Raw genomic sequence first — 12,232 nt, 5'->3', positions numbered from 1 at the left:
CTTTCCCATTTTGTCCGAGACATATGGATCATCTGTCACCCATTGTGACATAATATAATGATTATCAGCTGATTTTTTAAATCACAAAATATTCCTTCCAGAGAAAGAAGTTTTGAAATATCTTTGCAAAGAGAACTATTAGAAGATTTTTTTAAAAATCAAACCTCTCTTTTCCTTAAGACTGCATTTACGATGTCCCTTAATCACCCACTCACCCTCATGCATTAGCACATAAATATATAGATCATCTTTGAGTGACCATATTTACATAGATATAAGGAATATACATATATACACACAGACACATACATCTATATCTATATATATACTAGCAGCCCGTCCCGACGTTGTCCGGGTATGAATTGCTGCCGGGCAGTAGTATATTGTTTTGTAGGATTTCGTTTTGATAGCATTTCTTATCTGTGACAGGCCTGTGAAACACTCCGATTCACAGTGCACTGCTGATGCACTTAAGTAGTGTGTGAACTCGAGTTTCCCTACTTTATTTTTCCTTGCAATATTATATAGCGCGAACTCGACAACATGGCATGAGCACAATTTACATTACAGAAGAACACATTCATTTGTGGTAGGTACGGGGAGACAAACCGATTTGCCTGGAATCACAGGGTGTTGAGCTGATGCCGAGATTCGAACGTAGCTCCCCAGCTCTAAAGTTTGCAATTCTAGAACTTGTGGCGGAAGGTGTGTCTAAAAGTGTATGACGGTGCTGGCCATCAATGAGAGAGACCTGTTTTTTTTTTTAATGGGTGGTGAAAAAATATGAGTATGTTGCTGGAGATATGGGCCGCCGTGCCACCAAAGTACTTACCGGGGAGGGTAAACACCCATTATTTTGCAACTTTCTTTCCGCATACCATCACTCCGCATACTTTCATTACGAAAGTACCATGACTCCGCAATGCCATTATAACGCATGGCATTACATTTTATATGCTTTTACCACGCATACATTTACAACGAAATTCGTTGTAAATGCATGAATGGTAAAAGCATGTTTTTTTAAATGTTTGGATAAGGTATGTATGGGTGTAGGGGTATATGTTTTTGGGTACTGAGGTATATGTTTTGGGGTGTTTGGGTATTTTAAGGGTTCAGATATAGTTGTGGGTTATGGGGTACAGGGGTAGTTTTAGGGTTTAGGGATAGGTATGGGTCTTGGGGTACAGGGGTACAGGGGTATTTTTTAGGGTTCAGGGCTAGGTTTGGGTTTTGGGGTATAGGGGTATTTTTAGGGTTCAGGGGTAGGTTTGGGTTTTGGGGTACAGGGGTATTTTAAGGGTTCAGGGCTAGGTTTGGGTTTTGGGGTACAGAGGTATTTTTAGGGTTCAGGGCTAGGTTTGGGTTTTGGTGTACAGGGGTATTTTAGTGTTCAGGGGTAGGTTTGGGTTTTGGGGTACAGGGTTATTTTTAGGGTTCAGGGCTAGTTTTGGGTTTTGGGGTACAGGGGTATTTTTAGGGTTCAGGGGTAGGTTTGGGTTTTGGGGTACAGGGGTATTTTAAGGGTTCAGGGCTAGGTTTGGGTTTTGGGGTACAGGGTATTTTTATAGGGTTAAGATGGGTTAGTGTTTAGGGTGTTGGGGTATTTTAAGAAGTAAGAGTGGGTAATGATTATGGGGTGCAGGGATATTTAAAGGGAGCAGGGTGGGATTCGTTTTTCGGGTGTAAAGGGTAATAAAATAAAATAATAAATAAAAATAATATAAATAATGCAATTGAAAAGAATAAATGTTTTAATTAAATTAAAAAATGTGTGTGTATATATATATATATATATATATATATATATATATATATATATATATATATATAATACACATATATAAAAACATATACATAAGACCTTTTTGGATCTCCCCTCTCAGCGCTGCTGTCTTTAGGCGCTGAGATCGAGTACAGCCACTTTGGCCGCCATCTTGGGTAGGGCAAGGCTGCCTGCCCAGGTGATCGCTCCTCCCGCCCTCCCAGGACATTTAAGGACTCCTCCCTCCACCCTTCTGGATACTGCATTTTTCAACCCTTGAGGCGGAAGCCGGGGGAGCTCTGCACTTCTTTGTGCAATACTACTGTAAAACGTGAGTTATTGAATGAGAAATAACCCGTTTTTTTTAAAACTTGTAGAAATTTTAATTGGTCGATTTTAAATTGTTAAATACCTTTCTTGGAGCGAGATTGCTTCGCCCAAGACCTTTTTGGATCTCCCCTCTCAGCGCTGCTGTCTTTAGGCGCTGAGATCGAGTACAGCCACTTTGGCCGCCATCTTGGGTAGGGCAAGGCTGCCTGCCCAGGTGATCGCTCCTCCCACCCTCCTCCCACCTTGCTCTATAATGGATAAAAGCAGCAGGCCCACCCGTCCGCGCAGCGGGCGCGCCGGCGGCGCGCCGAAGGCGCGCCCGTCTGCGCCCATCCGTGCCGGGACCGGGCCCAGGGCCACGACCCCTGCTCGGCCCATCCTGTACAAACGGAGTACTCTGCTGAGGCTTCGCCCAACCCATACCTCCCGTTGTACCAAATTTGACCTGACACATACTCCCACGGGCACCAATATAAAGTGCTCTCATTGTGATACCATCGTCCCCTTTAACAACGGCATCTCCCACACTCAGGTCTCTAAGCAGGTTAAGGAGAAGCACATCACCATTGCCCTAATCAATGCGCGCTCTCTGGGCAAACACTGCCAAGAGATAGCCGATCTCATCATCGACTACAAATTAGATGCCCTGTATATTACGGGAACGTGGATGGACGAGGCATCTGCACCCGACTTGGTCACGGCAGTTCCACCTGGCTATAATGTTTATAGGCAGGATAGAGAGAAAAACAGAGGCGGTGGCCTGGCTATCATAGTGAAAGACCAATTTGAGGTCCGCACATTCCCTATCCCTGCCATGTCATGCGAAGCTCTACATTTTAATATAAAATTCACACCGTCTTTTAGTTTCAAGGGAGTGCTCCTCTACCGACCTCCTGGGGCTAGAGCAGCTTTCCTAACAAACTTAAGCACCTTAATAGAATCAATAGCCACAGATGAGTCCATTACTGTAATGGGCGATTTTAATTTTTATCTTGAACAAAATAATGATAGAGATACTATCACCCTCACATCAGACTTAGAAATTATAGGTCTTAAGCAATTGGTCACGGCCCCAACCCATCAGGCAGGACATACGCTAGATGGCATGTTTACGAACGTGGAAGACCTTCAGGTGACCGAAATCCTTCCCATGACGTGGACCGACCACTCGGCCATTTTCAGTAGGCTGACCATTAAAGATCCGTTTAGGAAGAATACTTCCCACCCCAAGCCAGGCACTTTCAAGGCGTGGAAGGACATAAATTACAACAACCTAAATATACTTCTAAATAATACTAAACCTGAACTATCTAATGATCCCTGTACTTCTACTTCTCAATTTCATGAATGGCTGAGTGACGCCACGTCTCAACTGGCACCCACTAAGCCCCACTCAAGAAACAGAAGTACGCCGACTGCTCAATGGTACACAGAAGAGCTAAAAATACAGAAACAATTAACGAGAAACAGGGAAAGGTATTGGCGACGAACTTACGACAGTGAAAGTAAGAATAAATATAAAGAAGCTCTAGCCACTTATAAAACTATGATCACGACAGCAAAGAAGCACTTCTTCTCTCTGCATATAGAACATGCTAAAAATTCCAGCAAACAGCTGTATAACATAGCTAAAACCCTATCGGGTAACACACCAGACTTAACCCCCCCCCCATCACAATCACTATGTGATGCCCTGTCTGAGTTCTTCTTCACAAAGGTGAATAATATATACCAAGCTTTCACCTTGGAACCTAATACTACTGCTGCCCCTCTCTCGCAGACAGTTCTGAGTAATACCATGACGAGTTTTAAACCTTTAACGACCGATCAAACTAAAACCATACTGAGGTCCATTAAATCAGGCTCTGCATTGGACCCTTGCCCCACTTCGGTGTTAGCCATGGTTTCAGATACAATTACTCCCATTATCACTCACGTTTGCAATATAATATTGAGCTCTGGGACTTATCCAGACTCTTTAAAAAACACATTGATTAAGCCTTTGCTTAAAAAACCAAATCTTGACAGGAATGATCTGAAAAATTACCGGCCTATAGCAAGTCTTCCTTTTTTGGCCAAACTGACAGAGAAAGCCATGAACCAGCAGCTGTCGGAATATATAGAGAGAAACAATCTGCTTGATGATACCCAGTTTGGGTTCCGTAAATATCATGGAACCGAAACTGCTCTCATCAAAGCAGCGGATGATATTAGACTCATCCGGGACCAAGGAGGGACAGCTTTGCTGGTACTCTTGGACCTCTCGGCAGCATTCGACACGGTTGACCATAAGACCTTGGTCGACCGTGTCGAAAAAATGGGAATCCATTCCACTGCGAGAAACCTGCTTGCCTCCTTCTTGGCTAATAGAACTCAGGCGGTCACTCTTGGACCATTCCAATCTGCCAAACTGTCGTTGCCGTGTGGGGTCCCTCAAGGCTCATCCCTTAGTCCGACACTTTTTAACATCTATGTGTCGGACCTTGCTAGTGTCATAAAAGCACATGGGATGAGCCTAACCTCATACGCAGACGACACACAGTTGGTGTTGGCCATTAAGGGTGACGGACAGGAGGTGGCAGAACGGTTCCAAAGAGGCATGACAGCTATCGGTGAGTGGATGGCAGGAAACTGCCTGAAGCTCAACTCCGAGAAAACGGAGGTTGTCATTTTTGGCAATCTCTCGCCATCGTGGCCTACTACCTGGTGGCCATCAGCATTTGGCACCCCACCTTGTCCGACCCCCAAGGTGAGAAATCTAGGAGTTACCTTTGACAACCAGCTTAACTTTATGGCTCATGCCAATAAGGTAGCGTCCACGGCCCATTTTAAACTCAGAATGATAAGGAAAATCTTGCCTTTTCTGCCTGACACGGCCGCTAAGACCCTGGTCACGTCATTGGTTTTAAGTTCACTAGATTACTGCAACGGACTCTTTCTGAATGCACAATCCAGAGTCACAAAAAAGTTGCAGACGGTACAAAATGCGGCCGCACGCCTGCTGTCCAAAAAACCAAAATTCGCACCCATCTCAGATACTCTGAGGTCCTACCATTGGTTGTCTATCCAAAACAGGATAAAGTTTAAAGCTATGTGCATAGTCTACAAGGTAATGCAGGATCAGGGGCCTCGCTTCCTAAAAGATCACCTAATACCTTACAGTCCTGCCAGAAAGCTACGATCTTCATCACTTAACCAATTAGTGGTCCCACGTAGCAGAACAGTCACATGGGGTGACCGCCGCTTCCTAGTTGGGGCCCCCAAAATCTGGAACACCCTACCATACCACATCAAAGCCAGTCCATCGCTCTTACAGTTTAGAAAAAATCTGAAGACGTGGTTATTCAACCAATAATACAGTACACCCACCGCATCCTCACCTCTAAGGAATGACATTACTGCAGTCTAGCGCCGAGACACCCAAGGGTAATTGTTCGCGCTCTATTAGTGTCAGAAAATAAATAAATAAATAAATATTTGATGTTTTAATAATGTACTTTTACAATGTATATGACTTTACCACACATGCATTTGCGTTATAATGGCATGCGTGATAAAGTCATATGCGTTGTAAAAGTTTTAGAAAATGATGTCTTTGCGGAGTAATAGTCCTGTGTTATAAAAATTGCGGAGTGATGGTATGCGGGATGTTGGTTTGCTGAATATCATCACATATTCCCGGGGGAGGGATAGTCCCTTTCTTGCTATTTCCGTGGAGGCGGGCCTTGTGTCCGGATGTGCGTGGCGTGAGGCCTGTGCGCAACAGAAGTGGAAAATCTCCAGTGTGAGCTTCAGGCATCACTGGAAGTTAAGGCGAGATTACATTTCCTGCACAATGGCCCCTGTTTGCGCTCCTTCCGGCCCTTGGGAATAGTGCCATGCCTGACCTCCATACAGTAAAGCAGGTGCACGTCACTGGGAGCATGGGGCAAGCACACCCGGAGCTGGAATGTACAGAACCTGGGAAGAAAAAGCAATGAAATATTGGGCACAACGCTCGCTTTTTTTCCATAATCCTGTGCCCCGCACACGCCCACGCCCCCAGCACACGCCCACAGCACACGATATGAGACATGGCATGAAGGGCGGAACGTACCACATGCCCCCAGCGTTTGTCACGCCCCCAGCACATGCCCACAGCACAATGCAGACACGCCCACAAGGGACTACTTTAATGGCACGGTTCTTTTACCTTTTAAATGTATATGGTGGGCGTCTGCATAGCCTATGTCCTTCTGCTGAAACTGGCCTTTCCAACGCTGTATTGGCTGTTGTGATTGGTGCTGTGGTTCCTGAGATTACCCGCCTCAAAGGTTTGGGCTCTCTCTTTATTATATTAGTATAGATCTATATATCTACATCCATATCTACATCTATATCTATATCTATATATAGTCCAATGTGTTGAATGCCCCGTTTGTACATTATATATATCTTTTCTATGGACTGTTACTCAATGACATTGTTTTTATTTTTTCTCTTTTGTATTGTCATTCCTATCAGATGTGTGTAAAGTGTGGACCGTTACCATCCAGTGTCTTTTTACCTCTGTCTGTCTGCTTAATCCCTGAATTTGGTTCTGCCCATTTTTGCAGAATTCTCCTGCAGTGAGGAGAGAATGCATTGCTCCGCATTTGATTGGTGTTTTTCATAGTTCTAGACATCTGGGGCCATATTACACATAGTACGCTTGTGGCAAAAAGCTGTAAAGGACAATAGTGACCGGTTTTGTGCCCCTGGGGCACTGTGATGTTGATATTTCTATCAAAGTGAGCGCAAAAACATTTAATAGCTTACCTCCAGTTCTTGGTGTGGGGAGGTCCTTCCTCCAGGCGCAGGAGAGCATACCGGGCTGCACTCAGGGAAAGCCCTCGGATCCCATCGCCCCACTCCTTTTCAGCTCTGTTAGAATGAGAAGAGGTGACCGAAACGTATTGATAAAATCCTTGTCAGGTCTTCGTTCAATCTAAGGGACATTTTCACTGAACAAGTCAGCATCTAAGCCAACCTCCACCATATGACTTATTCCCATCTCTTTATGTACTGTATACCTACAGTAGTGTATAACATACCTGTACCGTAAAATGTTCATGTACTCCCTACCTGTGAGGCCAAGATCGGATGTGAGGGCACCCTTCTTGTTTAATAGAGCAATGCACAAAATTGTTGCAAAATACATAACACAGTATCGTGAACATAGGTGAATAGGTATACTTCTTTATAATCAAAATATGTTCAGCAAAAATATCGAGTCGATGAAAAACCTCTAGTAAAGAAGACTTTTTGAAGAGAAAGGAACCTTGATAGTCCCTGCCGAGTAGTTCTGAGAAGAATTTATTACTGCAGAATTTGGGGATATGGATAAGTTACTGGGAAGGTAGAGGTGTCCCCATGACTACAGGACACCATGATTCCAGTCCCATCTTTATTTATTCATAAAGTTTTATATAACACAAACATGACCCTTGTGGGTATCAGAGCATTTTACAAATGGTCAGGAAAGACACAGGTTCAGTAAACAACAACATAATCGAGGACGGACCAAGATGTTGCAGCTTCCAAGGTGAGAGAAGAGTCCACCTCAAGGTCCACAACAAACTATCATTCATAATTTGTAATCTTGGTTCTCTCCCTCTGATGCTACTGGATTAAGTTGGAAATTAAAGGTTTTCGAAAGGAAAGCCCTCTAATACAGATGTTTCGATCATAGACTGGCTCTGTGGTCCAGAAATGAGATAGTAATGTACATACCTGAGAGTCAGAATAACCATTATGATATGATTTGGGCAACATTTATTGGACAGTATCAATAGATCAGTTACATGTGCCACTACCTTTTTTCTTTCTTTCTCCCTTAGGGTGCGTTTTCCCCTTTTCTGAGTTTGAGCACTCAAAATTTGAATCATTGATTTGGGCTACTACTTCGATATTATGATTTTAGTACTTTTTGGGTTAAAATATATTATTTGCTGTTTATACATGTCCTGCTTTTATGTGCCTTGAACATATGTTCATTGTCAAGGTACTTCCACATGGAGTTAAGTATAGTAAACCTATACCAGGTTATATATTATTTTCTTGCTTGTAGGTTTTCAATATTTTTGCTATGATATTTTGGAAGCAAACTCGATAGCCTGGAACCATACACCCACAGAGAAGTACACTAGGTTGAGACCTTCAGTAAGGGTTCCCATTTCTCAGGATAAAAGACCAAAACAGAGATCTTTAAATGAGCTGGGGAGGAAATCTAATCAATGTGACACTCCACCCACAATTAACATTACAGACCAAACGCAAGAGCGGGTGGGGCGGATCTAACAACTGCTAAGAAATAGTATTTCTTATACAGTTTGCACTGATCAATGATGGTTAATTATATACCCTAATTAACTTTGTCATTGAAGTCCAATATTGGCCATCTGGAGGACAGATGAAAGGAAGAAAGGACGAATGGACCTGCCTGGGTCTCTGGAGTGGGATATACGCTACAATATAATTAGGGCTCCCGGTTTTATGGTATTTATTTTTTGCCCGTTTCCGTCTGCATTTATCCATATTTACTTTTTGACCATTTTATCTGTATTTATCCATATTCATTTTGTGTTTTGCATATAAATGAGGTTGTAAAACTGTACATTCCCATTTCTATTTAACGGATAGACGTGCACTCATTCTTTGATGTCTGTCTTTTTTTAGCTATTTAAGTTCCCAAATATTGCATAACAATACATACAGTGGTAAATACTAGTATAATATTATAAATGTATGTTGACATATGCCATTATTTAAAGAAATGTCATCCTTTTTTTAATTTCTGATGCTGTCCATCTGCTTATCTCTGGCCTCCAATTCATGAAAGACAGTATGGAGAGTCACTTGAAAGAAGCACAATTTCTTGTATTTATCCACTTTTAAAAATAAATGCAGACAGAAAACACATTGTTTTCTGTCTGTATTTATCTGTAAAAATCAGTAAGAACGGAAAACAGGAAGGCTTAAATATAATTCATTTTTCTCATTTACTTATACTGGAAAGTATGTCATTTATGTTGTACTTGTTTGTTCTGCTTGCAAGTAACTTCGTTTTAAGGTACAATGGTCTATACCTAATTTGTAAAAAAATAAAAAAAAGACATAAGTGCAGGGTCACAAAGGTTTTCTTATGAACCCTGACTTGTCAAATGCTAGGATTGGAGAATGCCAAGGCGGTCTAGTCTTGGTTCCAACTCTATCTGCCACTGCCGAACCCTTCCCATTTCTTTATTTCACTCGTGCAGGTTCGTTTTCATCCTCGATTTTCCCTTTGTTAACATTTCCTATTTTTTCTTCTTTATGCCTTTCTTTCTCCTGCTCTCGGCAAAGTCTGATGATGATATATCCCGGTTCCTATTACTAACTGTCCATCAGGTCTATCCCGCACTTGTCCTTGTTCAGGAAGAACCTAAAAACGTAGTTGTTCCCAAGTAATTTTGCTGCACTTGTTGGTCTTCTCTCCCATTGTGACATCTACCCCTTGACACCTTCGGGTATTTGTTTGCGCTCTATAAATCACATAACATAACATTAAATGCCAATGCCCACCACCGGCTCCCACCGGCACAAACTAACACTAGCATTGGCTAAACTCTGGCCGTCGGAGATATATGGATCATCTGTACGTGCTTGCAGTAACCTGACAGTAACAGAACCAGTTTTTGTTAACGGAATACAATTTGACCTTAATACACCAGTGGACTTACCCCCTGTACTCAATGTACTTGTAGATGAGTCCTGCAACCAGCATAGCAACCAGTGCGTAGTACCAGGAACAGATAAACATCAGGGAGAGACACAGGCTCATCCCCAGGAAAGACAGAGACCTGAGAAGGGGAACGACAAGACACAGCAGTGATCAACCATGATTATCAGCGCCCTACTGTATCAAACCCCTCCAATCCCCACAGTCTGAGTGGTTGTCGCGTCAATGGGTGTAGTGCTTGGTCTAGTGGTATCTGAACTATGGGTTTTAGATATGAACAGTAGGGGCTTCCAGCAGTAGCAAATTGGGTGGGATAAGCATGGGGAATACCCCCTTACATAGCGCTGGTGTTCGAGGTTGTGGGCGCATTGTAAAACCTGGACACCTTTAATTCTAAGAAATCTCCTTGTTTTTGGGAGTGACACTTGTTTCATCATCATCCAAAGGCTTTGCGAACAACTGGAATTGCTAAAACAGTGAAAATGGCCATTTGGCTCCTTCAAAAACAAAACAAAACGCTTCCTACGAAGAAGGACCCGCCTCCAGGGCACAGTGGTATTTCTTTGGGTCTTAGGTATATACAAATAAATAAGTTAATTTTAGGCAAATAAGCAAAGGAGAGTCATTGCAATACTAGTGCATTTTAGGCGAAACTGGATCTACACATCACCCTTTAGATGTAACAGTTCCGAAATCACATTGCTGTTCATATTGAAAAAGTCAAAGTCAATATGAATAATGATACATTCACATATAAAAACGAAATGGCATCTTTATTGACCAATTCGCCCGTTGTGAACGCCAGGTGCAACCGCAACTCAGAAAAACATAGTAAGACAGGCTCTGAGACCCCGGCCTAAGGTCACTGATTGTTGACAGGTCACTGAGTGACAGATGCACATGGGGTGGCAAACAAACAAACAAACAGGAAATCCCAGATCAAACCCACAGATGGGTGCAGCTGCATCATAAAAGTCCAGGGAGATCGTCCCCAATAAAGCACACATGGCAAGAGGTGTGCGCGCGATCCCAAAACACGATAAAGTCAGATGCCACATGAAGGTAGGAGCACATAGCCAATCAAGACACAGCACACAGTGCACGCAGTGATCATGCGCTCCCCATGCCAAAGTTGAGGCCCACCTGGACTCCTCATCCAATACATTCATTTATGTCTCCAAAGACAGAGGTTTACGTTCCTTACCAAACAAGGATCGCAGAACTATTTTATTACATTTGGTGAACTGTATAAAAACCTTTGTTTGACCGATTGTAAATTGAGACAGTCCGCAGACCTTATACCTATAACTGTTCTCCCGGCCACACAGTTAAATTAAATGAACGGTTTCTGTTTTGTCAAACGCCTCCTGTCTTTTTTCAAGGTATTTCATGTTCAAGAAACATGGCATTTGACAAGAAAAATCACTATCTATGATTTGAGGTGTTATGCATACTGGATGTCCCAGTACTGTAGAAGCCTACACATGACCTATATGTCAAATCACAGCGCACGTCATATACCTTATTTGTCATCAGCACGCCTCTAATGGCCAATCGTGTGCCTCAAAGACTGGAAAGTCTCATACCTGGGCCAGCTGCCCAGGTGCAGATGACTCGACGATGAGGAGGCACTGAAAAGCTCTGAAAATATATTCTACATTCGGAAAAATGTATGAATGAGACATAAATGATATAGTATTGTGGAACAAATGAGCTTCAAGAATAGAAAAGGTGCCTACAGGGTAAGTTAAGGTCATGAGGTTGAGGCGATGAGGTACATTGAACAGGATGTGCCTTATCTACAAGAAATGGCGCAAGATGGCGCTGCAAGCCATTTAGCTGCACCGTGCTGCGTCATTTTCAAAGGACAGGGATGCGTCGTATTAACAACAATACGATGCATCCCTGTGCTGTCCCCTGCACTGGCGCACAATTGACTGCCATGCGCCATCGCCGGCACCCGTGCGTCATTTTGCAAGGGTGCCTGCACTGCGGGGATGATAGTTTTGGTGCAGGAAGGGACACCCTACTGCACAAAAAGAATGATTAATTGCATTTTCCTCTTTTTGTGTGTGCTGCAGAATGCAGCATGCATAGAAAGAGGAGAAAAAAGTATTTCCCCTCATTGCGCCATTCTTACTCCTCCCCGGGGGAGGCGTAACATTCTGACGCATTCCCAGTTTTTCAAGATGCTGTCAGTCTGGGAATGCATCAAGTTCCATTGATGCTGCATGGGAATAGCAACACCCATGGAACGCCCCTTTCACGCAGAGTAATGCGTGAAAGGGGCACATATTTACAAGGCCATGAAAAGTCACACAGGGTGACTTTAGATGGCCTTGTAAATATGGGTGGTGCAATGGGCTGGTAAATATGCCCCGAAGTTTTTAACAGTACGC

General features: G+C 43.1%; 1 protein-coding gene across 1 annotated transcript in view; it reads right to left on the bottom strand.

The window, feature by feature from the left end:
• The window catches only part of SLC12A5 (solute carrier family 12 member 5), an 814,812-nt gene that overhangs the window by 68,752 nt on the left and 733,828 nt on the right, over window positions 1–12,232 (bottom strand). Inside the window, exons 15-16 of the mRNA XM_086932544.1 lie at window positions 9,835–9,954; window positions 6,893–6,997 (exon numbers count right to left, since the gene is read on the bottom strand). Coding sequence (XP_086788670.1) covers window positions 6,893–6,997; window positions 9,835–9,954 — 225 coding nt within the window. The remainder of the gene's footprint in view (window positions 1–6,892; window positions 6,998–9,834; window positions 9,955–12,232) is intronic.

Source organism: Lissotriton vulgaris, chromosome 7 (genome assembly GCF_964263255.1).
Source record: "Lissotriton vulgaris chromosome 7, aLisVul1.2, whole genome shotgun sequence".
Taxonomy (NCBI): Eukaryota; Metazoa; Chordata; class Amphibia; order Caudata; family Salamandridae; genus Lissotriton; species Lissotriton vulgaris.
Note: the sequence above shows the minus strand (reverse complement) of the source record. Positions and strands in the feature narration are given on the sequence as shown.